The sequence below is a fragment of the Dermacentor variabilis genome, chromosome 5 (assembly GCF_050947875.1).
Source record: "Dermacentor variabilis isolate Ectoservices chromosome 5, ASM5094787v1, whole genome shotgun sequence".
In the NCBI taxonomy this organism is placed as follows: domain Eukaryota; kingdom Metazoa; phylum Arthropoda; class Arachnida; order Ixodida; family Ixodidae; genus Dermacentor; species Dermacentor variabilis.
This window is the reverse complement of record NC_134572.1, coordinates 180,790,371-180,806,163: the sequence shown is the minus strand read 5'-3', so window position 1 is coordinate 180,806,163 and position 15,793 is coordinate 180,790,371. Positions and strand designations below refer to the sequence as shown.

General features: G+C 50.7%; 1 protein-coding gene across 2 annotated transcripts in view; it reads right to left on the bottom strand.

Moving 5' to 3' along the window:
* LOC142582051 (uncharacterized) overlaps positions 1 to 15,793 on the bottom strand; it is a 63,230-nt gene that overhangs the window by 6,931 nt on the left and 40,506 nt on the right. The window contains exons 3-4 of one of the 2 annotated variants that reach the window (XM_075691471.1): positions 15,084 to 15,461; positions 290 to 502 (exon numbers count right to left, since the gene is read on the bottom strand). In XM_075691471.1, coding sequence (XP_075547586.1) covers positions 290 to 502; positions 15,084 to 15,461 — 591 coding nt within the window. The remainder of the gene's footprint in view (positions 1 to 289; positions 503 to 15,083; positions 15,462 to 15,793) is intronic. The other variant, XM_075691473.1, reaches the window with a different exon arrangement.

Below are 15,793 nucleotides of genomic sequence, written 5' to 3'. Positions count from 1 at the left end.
TGAGATAGTTCAAGCGGCTGATGAGTTCTATAGAGATTTATACAGTACCAGTCGCACCCGCGACGATAAGCAAAAGTATCTGCGCCTAAAGATTTTTCCTGTTATAGTAGGGCGCCCTGAATATGCCATGGTCTAAGCGCAGTAATGCAAAAGTATTGTTCACACCAGTATCGACTTCCTCGATTGCTGATATAGTATTTCGTACTATAAATATGACAGTTATATGTACAATAGTTTCGGTGTGTCACTACTCTTTCTATAGGTTATAATCACTGTAATGAGTACTTGCCACTTCGTTTTGCTGTCGCTGAATAGGACAGAAGGCAGGACTGGTTGGAAATTCCCACCGGTGCCTGTTTGAAGGAGACACGGAGAAGCGAGCGGCGTGTTGGATGGACGATGGTCCACTGGCGCTTCCACCCGTTCTGCTTTCGAACAAGCTTCGCCCAGGCAGGTGCTTTTCCTGCTGTTGACTACAGCGCAACGGGCCCAATGCGGGTGACTGCGAAGCAAGAGCCATGCCCAGCAGTTGTAGCATTCTTGACGACATGCATTGAAGCAGCCGGATATATGCTGCTGAATGAAAGTGAGCAAGAGTTCCTTTCTTTTTCTGACTAGAAGGTAGGCTGAAGCTTGTCTTGAGGACTTGTTCTCATCAGTATACTGTCTCCTATGCCAAGCGCATACTGTTTGAAGTGTGCTTTCAAAATTTTACCTGTGAGACTGTTATCAAAGAGCCGAAGGTTACCACTTATGACACCGATAACGGGGCTCATACGTTGCCGCCTTTCCGCGCGCGGAATTCAGGCAAGTGTAGAATGAAGCTCAGCCTTGCGAGAAATAAAAGGACTAACACATAACCGTTGCTGCAGCTTGGAAGAGATATTGTTGAACAATTCATTTTTTCTTTTTTTGAGCTACTGTGAGCTGGTCCAAAATAACGCACAATGAGCGCAGAATTACTGTGATATTCTGCATAACCTGCAGAACGTCACGCTGCTTTCAATAGCTAATTGCGTTTCACGTGCGATCATAAACTCTTCCTAAAATAAATCATGTCGTGTGCAGCTATACTGCAATGAGGAGGAATTAATTTATATGAAAATATAAACACGTTAAACATATCAATTTTAATAATAATGCGAAAATTTGTGGCCACTCAATATACACAAACCAATAAATATTCGTTCGACAAAACTTTGCTTCTATTTAATCCATTAAAACATTGAAAAACATAGGAACGCGTTTATCTATGAACACCTACACTGCCTGGCATTGAACGAGCTCCTGCGACCGCGATGATAGCCTCCGTCAGACTGCCATGCTGTATGGTGACCAACGAAGTCGAGGCTGTCACTCTGCCGACATAATGCCACAACTGGAGGCATTCCACAATCACGATACAACCTACCACTTTCATACATTCCCCTGATTGCACGAACGCGGGTTATAGCTCGCGGCCGCCTATAGACCAAGAAATTCTATAGCCTACACTTCGTAGTCTCCTATACGTCACATGCTACCCAGACTTCGGCCCGGTCTGCGGTAGCGCTTCGAAGGCGTATCACGATATATCGGAGTGCACGGTACTCATTTTTCCAGCCTGTACCCTATTTTGTTCCGCACAAATTGGAGCAATGGTGTTGCGGAACGGTCCCCTCGACGCCAGCCGCAAGTTCTCCACCTGGCAATGGACATCGCAAGCTTTATCACAAGGGCTTTGCACTGCCGGCTACTGTTACGTTTCGCCTACAACGCGCGGTATAGCCGGCGCGGATGCAACGGACTCCGGGGCTTCGTTCAAAGCGGCGGACATTTTGGCCCGTTCAGCGCCGCCGATACGCCTCCCCGCCAAGCGCGTCCAGGCATGTTTTATTGCCACGTGTCTTCGTGTGCGCGCGCGTGTGTGTGTGTGCATGTTGGTGCCCACGCTTGTCAAAGCGCGGCAGCCGGGGAGAGGAGCTCCCCCAACTGTGAAGCGAGGAGGTCTGTCCTGCGCCGGCCCGGCGGATGCGTCACCTACTCGTCTCAACGTACCCGAGCGGCGCCGTCACGTGCGCTTCTGACGACACGTTCCTTCTTGCCCTCAACTGCGAGGGTATAAAAGCAGCTGCCCCCGGACGCCAAGAGAGGCTCCGATTTCTTCAGTTGAGTTACGTGCTCTCCCGTCTCTCCACTTCGGTCGACCTGACCGCCCGCTCTTTTGCGATGCTAGAATAAACAAGTTGTTCTGTTACCAGTCGACTCATGCTTTCCGGGACCTTCGGATGCTTCCAGTTGTGCCCCAGGCCGCCAGGCCAACGCTACCCTTGGGGCTTGCAACCCATTTGCAACAACGGGTGTCAGCGCTGAGATTCCAACAACTGTCTGCCAGCGGTGAGATCGCGACAACGGAGGCCAGCAGCGAAGATATGCAGTTGACTGTATGCTGAGCAGCACAACGACCATCCGGGAGCAGTGCAACGAGCCCTGTGTGATGACTGGTTGCCTGCAGCGGAACGACTGCGCTTAATTCTTGGCTGCGAGGTTTGGTGAGTGCGGGACTTTCTTCTTCTGAGTTTTGCCAGGCTTTTGTTAGTGTCCGAAACAGAGCTGGTAATTGTGGTTGTCGTTGCTGCCGGGTTAGTTTGCGGCAAGACAACAGTAGGCAGTAGAGAAAGCAGCATTCAGAGCAGCCATGGATTTGAAGTCGTTGCGCAAACCGATATTGCTGGAGCTTGCAAGAGAATTGGGTCTGGATGTCTCAGACAAACTCAGAAAACCAGAACTGCTAAGGGCTATTCTTGAGTTAGAAGCTGAGGATGACGAGCTGTCGGAATGGCTTGAGACCATTGAGGAGAGGGCAAAAAGACATGAGCGCGAACTTAAAGAGCAAAAAGAGAGACAGGAGCGTGAACTTAGAGAGCAAAAAGAGAGAGAGGAGCGCGAACTTAGAGAGCAAAAAGAGAAACAGGAGCACGAACTTAAAGAGCAGAAAGAAAAAGAAGAGCGCGAACACGCTTTGGAAATGAAGCGTCTCGAGGTAGAGATGGAACGCGCTCGTAATGGAAGTCAGGCACACGGTGCAGGAGAACGAGTATCGTTCAAAATGACAGACCTGATGCGGCCGTTTAAGCTTGGAGAGGACATTGGTTTGTTCCTGGTTAACTTTGAGCGAACGTGCGAGAAGCAGGGGTTCTCTCGGGAAACGTGGCCACAGCGCTTGCTCACTTTGTTACCCGGCGAGGCGGCCGACGTAGTCGCTCGCTTGAAGAGAGAGGAGGCAGAGGATTTCGACAAAGTGAAATCGAGTCTGCTAAAAAAGTACAGGCTGTCAGCGGAGGCGTTCCGTCGGAAGTTTCGGGAAAATGAGAAAGGCAGAAGTGAGTCATATACAGAGTTTGCCTACAGGCTTATGTCAAACATGCAGGAGTGGCTCAAAGAAGAGAAAGCGTTTGGTGATCACGAGAAAGTTCTGCAGTGTTTCGGGCTAGAACAGTTTTATAGTCGGTTACCTGAGAACGTGCGGTACTGGGTCTTGGATAGGCCAGACGTTAGTACAGTGGCTAAAGCCGCTGAGCTAGCCGAGGAGTTTGTGACCCGTCGGGCTCGCGGAGCTAACGACGGTCAAAAGGGTGAATTTGGTTCGAAGTTTGAGAGGCCGAAGTTCACACCCATGAGAGCAAGGGGGAACACACGTAGTGCGGATGCGAGTGAAAGCAGTCCGACCGAACCTAAGGAGACGGCGGCAGGCGAAGCCGAACGCAGAAAACGGTTCGAGATGAGGCAAGCGCGCGTGTGTTATACATGTCAGAAGCCGGGTCACTTTTCGGCGCAGTGTCCGGAAACAAAAACAAAAGTCGTGTTTTTGTCATTATGCAGCACTGACGAGAACATGAAGCTTCTCGAGCCTTACATGCGAGACCTCCTCGTGAACGGGAAAGAGTGCCGTGTGCTTCGCGATTCCGCAGCTACAATTGATGTAGTTGACCCCTCTTACGTAGAACCCAATGTGTTCAAGGGCGAGTGCGCATGGATCAAGCAAGCCGTGGAAGCTCATAGCGTGTGTCTGCCCGTAGCAAAAGTGCTTATTGAAGGACCTTTCGGAGCGCTTGAGACGGAGGCCGCAGTGTCATCTATGCTGCCCCCCCAGTACCCGTACCTATTTTCGAACAGGTCCGATCACCTCCTGCGCGAGAAGGGGCTTTTGTTTGGTGAGGCTAGCGCTCAGGCCTTAACCAGATCGAAGGTTCGGGAGCTCGCTGCAAAGGCGGTAGTTGCGGGGCCAACTTTGTCGAACAATGAGAAAGGGTCAGAGGCGCATCAAGCTGATATTCAGAGCACGCCCGAACTGAATAAAATTGAGCCTATAGCGTTGAAGGCACCAGATACTGAAGAGGAAATGCCCGACACGGGAAAGGTAGAAGAGCTATCTGCAGATTTGTTCATCGCGCCTACGTCAGACGGACTTAATAGGTTGCTAAAAGTCAGCCGGTCGGCTTTGATAGCCGAGCAAAAAAAGGATGGCATCCTAGAAAACATACGCTGCAATGTCATGGAAGGTATCGCCAAGAAAAATGCTCGTTTTGTGGAAAGAGGTGGGGTCCTGTACCGGAAGTATCTAGACCGCAGGGGAGTGGAGTTCGATCAGCTGATCGTGCCTCTGTGCTACCGTCAGGATCTGTTGCGCTTGTCGCATGGGGGTTCGTGGCCCGGACACCTAGGAGTTAAGAAAACTAAGGACCGTCTCTTGCAAGAATACTATTGGCCAGGGTGTTTTCGGGACGCAGACCACTTTGTGAGGACATGTGACACCTGTCAGCGGGTGGGCGAACCAGGGGACAAATCGAGGGCGCCGTTAAAGTTGGTACCTATCATTACGGAGCCTTTTAGACGGCTCGTTATTGATACAGTGGGACCTCTGCCGGTAACAGCCACGGGGTACATACACATTTTGACTGTGATCTGCCCAGCGACAAAGTTCCCTGAAGCAGTGCCGCTTAAAGAACTCAGCTCAGTTGAGATAGTCAATGCACTACTGTCCATATTTGCGCGAGTTGGTTTTCCTGAGGAAATCCAGTCAGATCAGGGCACAGTGTTTACTAGCGCTTTGACGACAACTTTTCTCGAAAGGTGTAGGGTAAAGCTGTTACACAGCTCAGTGTACCACCCGCAGTCGAATTCCGTTGAGAAGCTCCACTCCGTCATGAAGCGCGTGTTGAGAGCATTGTGGTTTGCACAACAAACTGACTGGGAGCTGTGTCTGCCTGGGGTGATGTTTGCATTGAGGACCGCGCCGCATGCGGCTAAGGGGTTTTCGCCAGCTGAGCTAGTGTACGGTCGCTCGCTGCGGTCTCCGCTTCGCATGCTTCGAGACGGATCACTGCCCTCTCCAATGGCTGCAGACCATCTCTTCCACAAATCGCCGCCTCCTGCGCTGGAGCCTCGCTTTGCAACAATATTCCTTTGAGGTGCGTTACAAAAAGGGTAGTCTCAACCGTAACGCCGATGGCATAAGTCGAAGCCCCTAACGTAGGAATCAGCCTCAGAGTTGTTTGTTACTGATGTTTTTCTTCCTGAGGCAGTATTTTTAACATATTGCTTTTGTTTAGTGTTTCAAAGTGATGACGTGCTTTCTAGTGCAATTTTCCAATTTGTGGACGCGTTCTGAGTGCTGCTAGACTACTGTCAGGAACTAGGCAGAGGTATAAAAGGGGAAAGAGCCTGGCAGGACTTGGTGAGGGTTGTTTCGTGCTTGCTGACTGAGCGGTTGAGTTTCGGCGTAGTTCTAACGCTTGCCGGGAACGAGAACAAAAATGTCAACTCTCCCGAAGTCACTTTGCAGTGTCCTGTGTGGACCTGAACGAGAGAACGAGGCCTGCTCTGTGCGCTGCGCTCAAGAAACGCCGAAGGACCCCCGACTTCGGTTATGAGCATCATCGAGCGATATCCCTCCGGACAGCGGATGCAGTCCCCTGACCATCGGGATCTCCTTCCCGCGGCGGGGCGGTCTGTTACGTTTCGCCTACAACGCGCGGTATAGCCGGCGCGGATGCAACGAACTCCGGGGCTTCGTTCAAAGCGGCGGACATTTTGGCCCGTTCAGCGCCGCCGATACGCCTCCCCGCCAAGCGCGTTCAGGCATGTTTTAATGCCACGTGTCTTCGTGTGCGCGCGTGTGTGTGTGTGTGCATGTTGGTGCCCACGCTTGTCAAAGCGCGGCAGCCGGGGAGAGGAGCTCCCCCAACTGTGAAGCGAGGAGGTCTGAGCGGCGCCGGCCCGGCGGATGCGTCACCTACTCGTCTCAACGTGCCCAAGCGGCGCCGTCACGTGCGCTTCTAACGAGACGTTCCTTCTTGCCCTCAACTGCGAGGGTATAAAAAGCACCTGCCCCCGGACGCCAAGAGAGGCTCCGATTTCTTCAGTTGAGTTACGTGCTCTCCCGTCTCTCCACTTCGGTCGACCTGACCGCCCGCTCTTTTGCGATGCTAGAATAAACAAGTTGTTCTGTTACCAGTCGACTCATGCTTTGCCGGGACCCTCGGATGCTTCCAGTTGTTCCCCAGGCCGCCAGGCCAACGCTACCCTTGGGGCTTGCAACCCATTTGTAACAACGGGTGTCAGCGCTGAGATTCCAACACTACCCTCCTCCTCCCGCTCGGTTTCCCCGAACAGCCGCACTCACTCTCTGATGGTTTTCAAGTGTGTCACCATGGCGCCACAACAACCTATCTTCGCTCCCACTTCCATCATTCAAGTTGTAGTCTACTGTCCGTATTATTTACTGGGCCACCTGAATGGAACTTAGGTGGTATTTCTAACTTTCTTTTAGCAGGCCTGTATCATTGTTGATGTGCAGAATTTCCTTGATTATAGTCTCGGTAACAAATGCAAATAAATTCGCAACAGCGTCCGGTGACAGGCGATTTGGATGGAATTTCATAGAAAATTTACTGAGGAATACAAATTTTAATCCAATCAGAATGTGTGGCTTTGGTCTTTCTTGGTAGATACAGGATGAATTGAGGTAACGTTCGTAGCTTTCCGATAAGATTTATATATATCTACGTTTTTAATTTTTGCAATGTAACTGTCGAGCATCGCCTTTAAGAGCAATAAGAATGTGTTTGGGCTTTTTGAAGCAGAGTTATCGCACCTGCATGCGCACCTCGCTTTATGGGGCGCCTCAACGTACTGTCGTAATTCGTTCCCAAACCCCTGCTCATTGATGCAATCATCATCGTCATCAGCAGCAGCAGCATCCTGGTTACGCCCACTGCAGGGCAAAGGCCTCTCCCATCCTTCTCCAACTACCCCGTTCATGTACTAATTGTGGCCATGTTGTCCCTGCAAACTTCTTGATCTCATCCGCGTAGCTAACTTTCTGCCGCTCCCTGCTACGCTTCCCTTTTCTTGGAATCCAGTCCGTAGCCCTTAATGACCATCGGCTATCTTCCCTCCTCATTACATGTCCTGCGCATGCCCCCCCTCCCTATTTCGTTTTCTTGTTTTCAACTAAGGTGTCATTAACTCGCGTTTGTTCCCTCATCCAATCTGCTCCCTTTCCTATGCCTTAACGTTACACATATCGTTCTTTCCACAGCTCGTTGTCTCGTCCTAAATTTAAGTAGAACCCTTTTCGTAAGCCTCCAGGTTTCTGCCCCATATGTGAGTACTGTATTGATGCAATACTCTGTCCAAAAAGAAACCTTTCAGACTGGGTGTACGGCCCAGTATACCGTGGGAATACAAAGTTTCCAGTGCTTCAAAATGACCCTCGGGCTTAGATCACTCCAACAAGATAGGGTGCCTCGATGTAGCGCGCCACCATAGAGGGTGGAGACACTACCTTCGTGACCGCCATATTGGTGCGAGAGCAGATACGGGGGACAGTGGAGCGTCAGCCGATATTCTTGTTTAGCATGCGCTTGCGCCAGCAAATTCAGGTGTATAAAGGCCTTGCACATTTACTCGCAATCCTATGAGCTTCTTGCACACGGAAATAGCATATTGTCACGGTACAACGCAGACAGAACACAGGGAGTCGTTCTTCACGAACAACAGGACAATCTGTTCAAAAACAAACAGAGAAAAAGACAAACACGTCTTCTTCGTCATCATCCAATCTCACTCTGACCCACTCGGCGGAGTCGTTAGTGCTCCCATCGTCGTCGTCGTCTGCACGGAATACACGCGTGATTTGTCCCTCCCTACGAGAGCATCGTCCCGATGCTAGACAAGAAATGTCACTTGCGGAAGTAAAGGCCGCTAGCATAGTTAATCGTTCACATACAGCCTCATGCGGACAACGTGCACAAGTTCAGGACGTTGTGTGCGGCACCGCGTACAGTTGGGATTTTCGTTAACCACCTCGTAGGTGGCATCACTGAGTCGCCGCAATACACGGTATGATCCGAAGTATCACCTTAACAGTTTCTCGGAGAGGCCTCGTTTCCGTATGGGTGTCCGAACCCACACTCTGTCGCCGACTTCATAGGTAACTATTCTACGGTGAAGATCGTAGCGGCCTGCGTCGTAGTCTTGCTGCTGGCAGATCCGCAAGCGCGCGAGCTGCCGAGCCTCTTCTACGCGTTGCGTAAAGACATCGGCGTCCATATCAGTGTCGTCAAAGTCGTGTGGAAGCATCGCATCCAGAATTGTTCGTACATCTCGTCCGTAAACAAGGGTGAACAGAGTCACGCACGTCGTCTCTTGTTTCGCCGTGTTATATGCGAAGGTAATATAAGGAAGAATATCGTCTCAATTTTTATGTTCGACATCCACGTACACTGATAGCACGTCTTCAATGGTTTTGTTTAGGCGCTCTGTTAACCCATTGGGTTGTGGATGGTAGGCGGTTGACTTTCGATGGGCCGTTCCACTTAGTAGCAAGACGTGATGTAAAGGTGCAGCCGTAAATGCGGTTCCTCGGTCTGTTATTACGACAGTCGGCGCGCCGTGTCGCAGCACCACGTGCTCAATGAAAAAGCGCGCTACCTCGGCTGCTGTGCTGCTCTGGATTGCCTTTGTTTCAGCGTAACGTGTGAGATAGTCGGTTGCGACGATAACAAAGTGATTGCCTGCAGTAGAAGCAGGAAGTGGGCCAAGAATATCCATTCCAATTTGCTCAAATGGTCTTCGAGGGACGTGGACGGGTTGTAGGAGGCCGGCTGGTTTCGTCGGAGGCGACGTGCGCCTCTGGCAGTCGAGACAAGTGCGAACGTGATGTTTCACGGCGGTGGTAAGTCTCGGCCAGTAGTACCTTTGCTGCACTCTGGCTAATTAAATGTCCGCGTGTAGCCTAAGTGACTAAAGTCACCTCGTTGTGGCAAGCTTGAAGTATTTCCGTACGAAGAGCTGCAGGAATGACAAGAAAATAGGGGGACCCGGTCGAATAAAGGTTTTTTTCGTAAAAGGCCTTGGCCCGTAAACAAAACGACAACAGTCCTCTTGCGAAAACTCTAGGTGGTTTCGCAGATCTTCCCTCGAAGTAATTAATTAATACAAGCAACTCAGGGTCGTCCCGTTGTTGTTGCGCGATGGCAGATGTGTCCATAACACAAGGAAATGCTGAATCTTTTTCTGCGGGCGGAACAGCTGACTCTATCGGGAATCGAGACAAGCAGTCAGCATCCGTGCGTCGTTTACCCGACTTGTACGTGACAGTCATGTCAAACTCTTGCAGCCTTAGGCTCCAACGCGCCAGTCATCCAGAAGGATCTTTAAGGTTTGTCAACCAACAGAGTGAATGGTGGTGGCTGATAACTGTGAAGTGGCGGCCATACAAATATGGGCAAAATTTCATAACCGCTCATACCACGGCAATGCATTCTTTCTCAGTTGTGGATTAATTCGCCTCTGTACGTGAGAGTGTTCTACTTGCATAGGCAAGCACTCTTTCTGGGTCGTCTTGCCGCTGCACAAGAACAGCTCCCTAGCCAACGTTGCTGGCATCAGTGTGCAGCAACGTAGGAGCGGTCTCATCAAAGTGAACAAGCACTGGGGGTGTCTGGAGACGTTGCCGCAAGTCGTTGAATGCACTTTGCTCTTCGTCGCCCCATACAAAAGCAACGTCGCCTCTCGTCAGGCGAGTTAACGGCGACGCAATGCGCGCAGTCTGCAATAAACCGCCGGTAATAGGCACAGAGGCCGAGGAAGCCCCTGACAGTCTTTTTATCGGATGGTACAGGAAACTGTGCCACGGCTGTATTATTTTCAGGATCCGGCCGGACACCTGCGTGGTTGACGACGTGACCGAGAAATTGCAGTTCCACGAAGCCAAAGTGGCACTCCTGCGGCTTCAGGGTGAGGCCGGCGGACCGTATGGACTGCAGAACCGCCACAAGCCGTTCGAGGTGTTCTTCAAACGTTGCGGAGAACACGATGACGTCGTCGAGATACACTAAGCAGGTTTTCCACTTCAGACCCGAAAGTACAGCGTCCATGAGGCGGTGGAACGTAGCAGGGGCAGAACACAAGCCGAAAGGCAAGACTTTAAATTTGTGTAGGCCATCTGGCGTCATGAAAGCAGTTTTTTCACGGTCTCTCGGGTCTACTTCGATTTGCCAATATCCGTTTTTTAAGTTCATTGAAGAGAAGTAACGTGCCTGTCGAAGTCTGTCGAGTGAATCATCTATACGGGGAAGCGGGTATACGTCTTTCTTCGTCACGTCATTTAGCTTTCGGTAGTCGACATAGAAACACAAGTTGCCGTCTTTTTTTCTTGACCAGAACTACAGGAGATGCCTAGGGACTCGTTGATGGTTGGATCACGTCGTCTTCCAGCATTTTTGTCACTTGTTGTATGGCATCATGTTCTCTAGGAGCCACACGATATGTATTTTGGTGAATTGGTCTTGCCATATTCTATGTAATTATTCGGTGCTTTGTTAGAGGTGTGCGACCGACTATTGACGTCGACGCAAAGCAGTCGTTGAACTTGGCCAATAGCGTAAGAAGGCGCTCTCGTTCGTGCTGCGACAAAGCAGTGCTAACGTCAAGTACAGGAGCTGGGTCTTGCGTAGGTGCCTCTTTGAGTACTGAACAGCAGCCACGAACATACGCAACGCCGTCAAAACAAGCCACAGCCGTGCCCTTGGGAAGGTGGCGTCGCTCTGTGCTAAAATTTGTTAGCAACAGGTTTGTGCGCCCATCGGAGACATTCACGATTCCTCGTGCGACCGAGATACCATGAGTAAACAACAACGTGGTTATTTGGTCGGCAACTCCTTCGCAACAAAACGGTATGTTACATGCTACCGAAACAAGCGCACACGATCGAGGGGGAATGGCGACGTCGTCTTCTTTTAGACAAAAGGAGTTGTGTTGCCGCGATAAGCAATGGACTAAACCGGAGCTCTTATAAAACATCACCATGCGGTCCGGGATGTTAATTACGGCGACATATTTTTTTAGGAAGTCCATTCGAATAATTAAATCTTTGCAGCATACAGGAAAGACGATGAAAGCGGCCACGAAAGAAGAATCCCCGATGTTAACTCTAGCAGTATATCTTCCAGTAGGCATCAGTAATTGGGCGCCTGCCGACCTTATGTGAGGTCCCGTCTATGGCGTCTTTACTTTCTTCAGGCGGCGAACGAGTTCCTAACTCACTATAGAGAAGTCGGCACCAGTGTCGACTAACGCTGTCACCGGCTGCCCATCCACGAAATCATCAATGTCGGCGCTCACAATTTATTCAGTGTTTATCTGCTTCAAGTCGTTCTTCAGCGAGAACATTGGGGGCTTTTTTGTGTCTTGCAGCAGGCCTGCAACCTTGCCCCCAGAGGTCGCCGCCTTCAGTTTCCCCGACGGGGGCTGGGCGACCTTCGTCCTCGGAGGTCCGCAAAAGCACGTCCAGTAGATGAAGCCATCTGACGTGGAGAGGTTGGAGAACGCGACCGACGGCGGAAATCGGACCGATCATTGGGCACGAATTCGTCACTAGGGCGTGCTATTGGGGGTCCCTGAAAAGCAGCGTCGTCGCGGCGTAGCAAAGCGTCGTCATGTGCACGTCGACCATAGGACCACGGGCGAAGAGGTTGAAATGTTGTGTCACGATGCTAGCAATGACGCGAAATTTGGCCAGCGCCTCCGCCGTGTAAACAGAGTGGGCGAATATCGACAGTGCGCCATACGTCGGTTCTCCGAAGTTGCGGCGGTGACCAACACGCGGCGAACGACGGCTGGCGGTATGACTGAAGCGCCATAACGGCTGCGCGCTTCGAAGCCTCCTCTTGCGGCGGTGACCAAGAAGCGGCTGTCGGAGGCTGGTGGTACGGCGATGTGGTTGCAACCGGTGGTGGACATCCGACAGCGGTGGCCTAACTCACGGGTCGCTGGTGGTCTTGAAGATCGGTTACCGGGAACGCCTGCCGGATGTCGTCACACACCACTTCGGTGATTTACGCGACGGGTCTATCTAGTGTCGGTGTTAGAATATTTTGAATTTACTCTCTAATGAGCTCTTTGACCAACTTACTCAAGGAGTACTGATACTTGGGAGTCACTGCGGCGGCGGCATTGATTGTAGTGCTGGTGGACAGTCGATCGTATTGCCTGCATCTTTGATGAAGTGCCCGCTCAATAGCCGTAGCCTCTTTGAGAAATTCAGCGACAGTAACTGGCGGATCGCGCACAAGCCCCGCGAACAACTGCTCTTTTACAACTCGCATGAGGTAGCGCAACTTCTTATCTTCGGTGATGTTCGGGTCGGCTCTACGAAAGAGGCGGGCCATGCCCTCGGCGAACATTGTGACCGACTCATTAGGTTGTTGCACGCGTAGCTCCATCATTTGCTGGGCGCGGTCGCGTCGGTTGGCACTCGCAAAAGTATTCGTGATCCTCTGCCGAAAGTCATGCCAGCTCGGGAGGCTACCCTCGCGGTTCTCGAACCTAGTACGACCACTGTCTTCAAGGGCGAAATAGAGGTTGGAGAGCTTTTGCTGCTCAGTCCACTGATTAATCTATGCGACGCGTTCATAATTGTCCAGCCAATCTTCAATGTCTTCGAAGACTGCACCGCCACAGCGATCGGGAACCAGCGGATGCAGAACGGTTACCTGTTGTGGACTGGGAAACCGACTGCTTTGGGGTACTTGTGGTGGACTGGCTTCAGCCATTGCGAGATGTGTGCAGCTCCTGGAGAGAGGCGGTTGGAGACAGGAGAACTGCGGGGCAAAGCCTAGCAGTCGACGACTAATGCGATGCATGGGTGTGGTAGCTGGTGACAGTGCGTCCGGGCTAGATGAACGACTCCCAGAAGGACTCCGACGCATCAAACGCGGTCAGTACCCAGCACCTCCACCAGTGTCGCGGTACAACGCGGGCAGAACACAGGGAGACGTTCTTCACGAACAACAGGACAATCTGTTCAAAAACAAACAGAGCAGAGACACGTCTTCTTCGTCATCATCCAATCTCACTCTGACCCACTAGGCGGAGTCCGTTAGTGCTCCCATCGTCGTCGTCGTCGTCTGCATATAATACACGCGTGAGTATGCTTGCATGTATACATCTCAAAAGAAATGACTATTGGGTAGCTAGCCCCACGTTGGCCCACTGGGATGCTCAACCCGAAGAATTAGTTGACTAGACTGCCTACATTATAAAGGAACGCCTTTCCGTGCTGTCGGGCATCAGTGTTTATAAGGTGCATAACATGCAGTAGGCCTCAATTGTGTCTCTTGTTACAAATCAGCAACCAGTTGACGTTGAGCACAAATTCGGAGCGGCGATAGTAGCAAACGTGCTCGGCGGTCATCGACGAACAGGATGCCTGCCGCTCTCGGCCGAGCTCAATTTAAAGCCGGTAAAGAACATCGTGGCTCGGATCAATCGAGATAAATCTGGTCGCATACCGTGTTACAGAAAAATTTATGAAAGATTATTAACCTAATTAACTAACTAATTAATTTATACATACTGCAGTCTCAATCAGGCTATTGCCAGTGTGGGATGAACAACAAACATACAACATTTATAAACAAGCTTGCGTGAATTGTTTGAGTGGTAGTGAACGGATGTTCGCCGGTAATGAATTCCAGACTTCAATTGTTGAAGGAAAAAAAACTGTGTAAAGGAATCAAAGCGGGTAAAAAAAGGTTGAAATATTTAGAGTATGGTGACACTAGGTTTGAAAAAAAGTCAAGTAATTGCCTAAACAGGAGAGGTGAGAAGAATTGATTAACGTGTGAAGGAATTTTAGGCATTCAAGTTTGCGATGCTCTGCAAGAGGAGTGAGACGAAGTAGGGGAAGAGAGACGGCGAAGATTCCTTGTCATATCTCCAACAAACAAAACACACTGCCTTTTTTGCACTGATTCTAGTTATTTGACATTCTCAATGCGGCGTGCCGGCCGCTTTAAGAATGATCAAACAAACAACAGCAAGCTTCGCGGCATTGTTCTAACCATACAATGTTGGTACCTAAAAGCGGACAGGTGCACACCTTTCTCCGTTCCTTATCCCGTGGAAAGCGAAAACAGCGCTTGCCTTTCGTTGTCGAGCCGGCACACAGCGGTACACAAGACCCTGGCATGCTGGTGTTTCAGACTTAACACAATTCAATCGCCCAGCACCTGGCGCAGAACAAAGCAGCTACGGAGACTACCCAACAATTCTTCTTTACAAAAGCTGGAAAGAACGAGCGCAGCAAGCGACTTGCCACAGTACGTCGACCTCGGAGCAAAACGGTGGCGCGGCAGAGGCCAAAAGGTGTCACCACCCTGTACGGCCATGCGCTACTTCGATGCACCCTACGATGAGAGAAAACACCCTGACCCCTAGCATCCAAGTCATCCTCATTCACACTTTGCGCATATTAGCCATCGCGCGTCACGGTTTCCATCATATTGTTTCCATCACATTCCATCACACTGTTGTAAGCGTCGTTTTTTGTATTACGGCCAGCCATTTCTAGCACCCATGTTTGCATCCACCGTTTTACAAACAGCTAATGAGGCTAATCGGCAGTTAGCAGTGAGTTCATTCGTTGCCTCCTTTCTCATTTTTCGAACAAACGTGACGCTAATGAACAGAGTATATCCAGCCTAAATGACAAACGTAGAATGCAACTGAATAAGTTAAATAGTATATTTTTATACCCTTGGTGTAGTGGGAGCTTCGGGCTCTTCAGGCTGGCGCGCCCAGAAGGCCTCCATTCGGGCAGTGATCTGCCGCATCTGGCGGTTCACGTGCGACAGGTGCTGCAGCGTGTACTCCATCTGCTGGCGCAGCATGTCCAGCGTGCCTTCCAGCGTGGTGATGTAGTCACGCATCTGGCGGATGCAGTCGTGGTCACGCTCCGTGTCGGCGCGCAGGCTCAATCCGCAGTCGCGCCTGCAGCGCACCATCCGCTTGGAGCAGCTCTCGCGTTGGTGCCTGAACAACTCAGATGCCACCATCGGGGCAGCGCAGTCCGCGCACTGCACTCGGCGGAACTGGCAAGTATCCATGTGGCAGTTCAGCGATCCCATAGCCACCTGTAGAAATCACAGCGGTTGCGTTTGCTCTCGTAAGAGAAACTGGAAATGTCTTTGTCAACTTTGTACCGATTCACTGTGGCGATTGGATAAGTTCCTGTTGGAAGCGTCAGTGGCCAAGCGTGTAATTTATTACGTTTTAAACGTACAGGGCGTTTTTTTTTTTTTGCTGCACCAAATGTTAAAGTTAGAAAAATGTAAATCACGGTAACGTTATGTTTCTAATTGGAGGATACGGATTGCAAGCCTCTAGATACAGAGCAATTCCTGCACTTGCCTGCGTAAATCGCAAAGTTACGGCAATTAACTTTCTAAAGATCAACAGTTGGTGG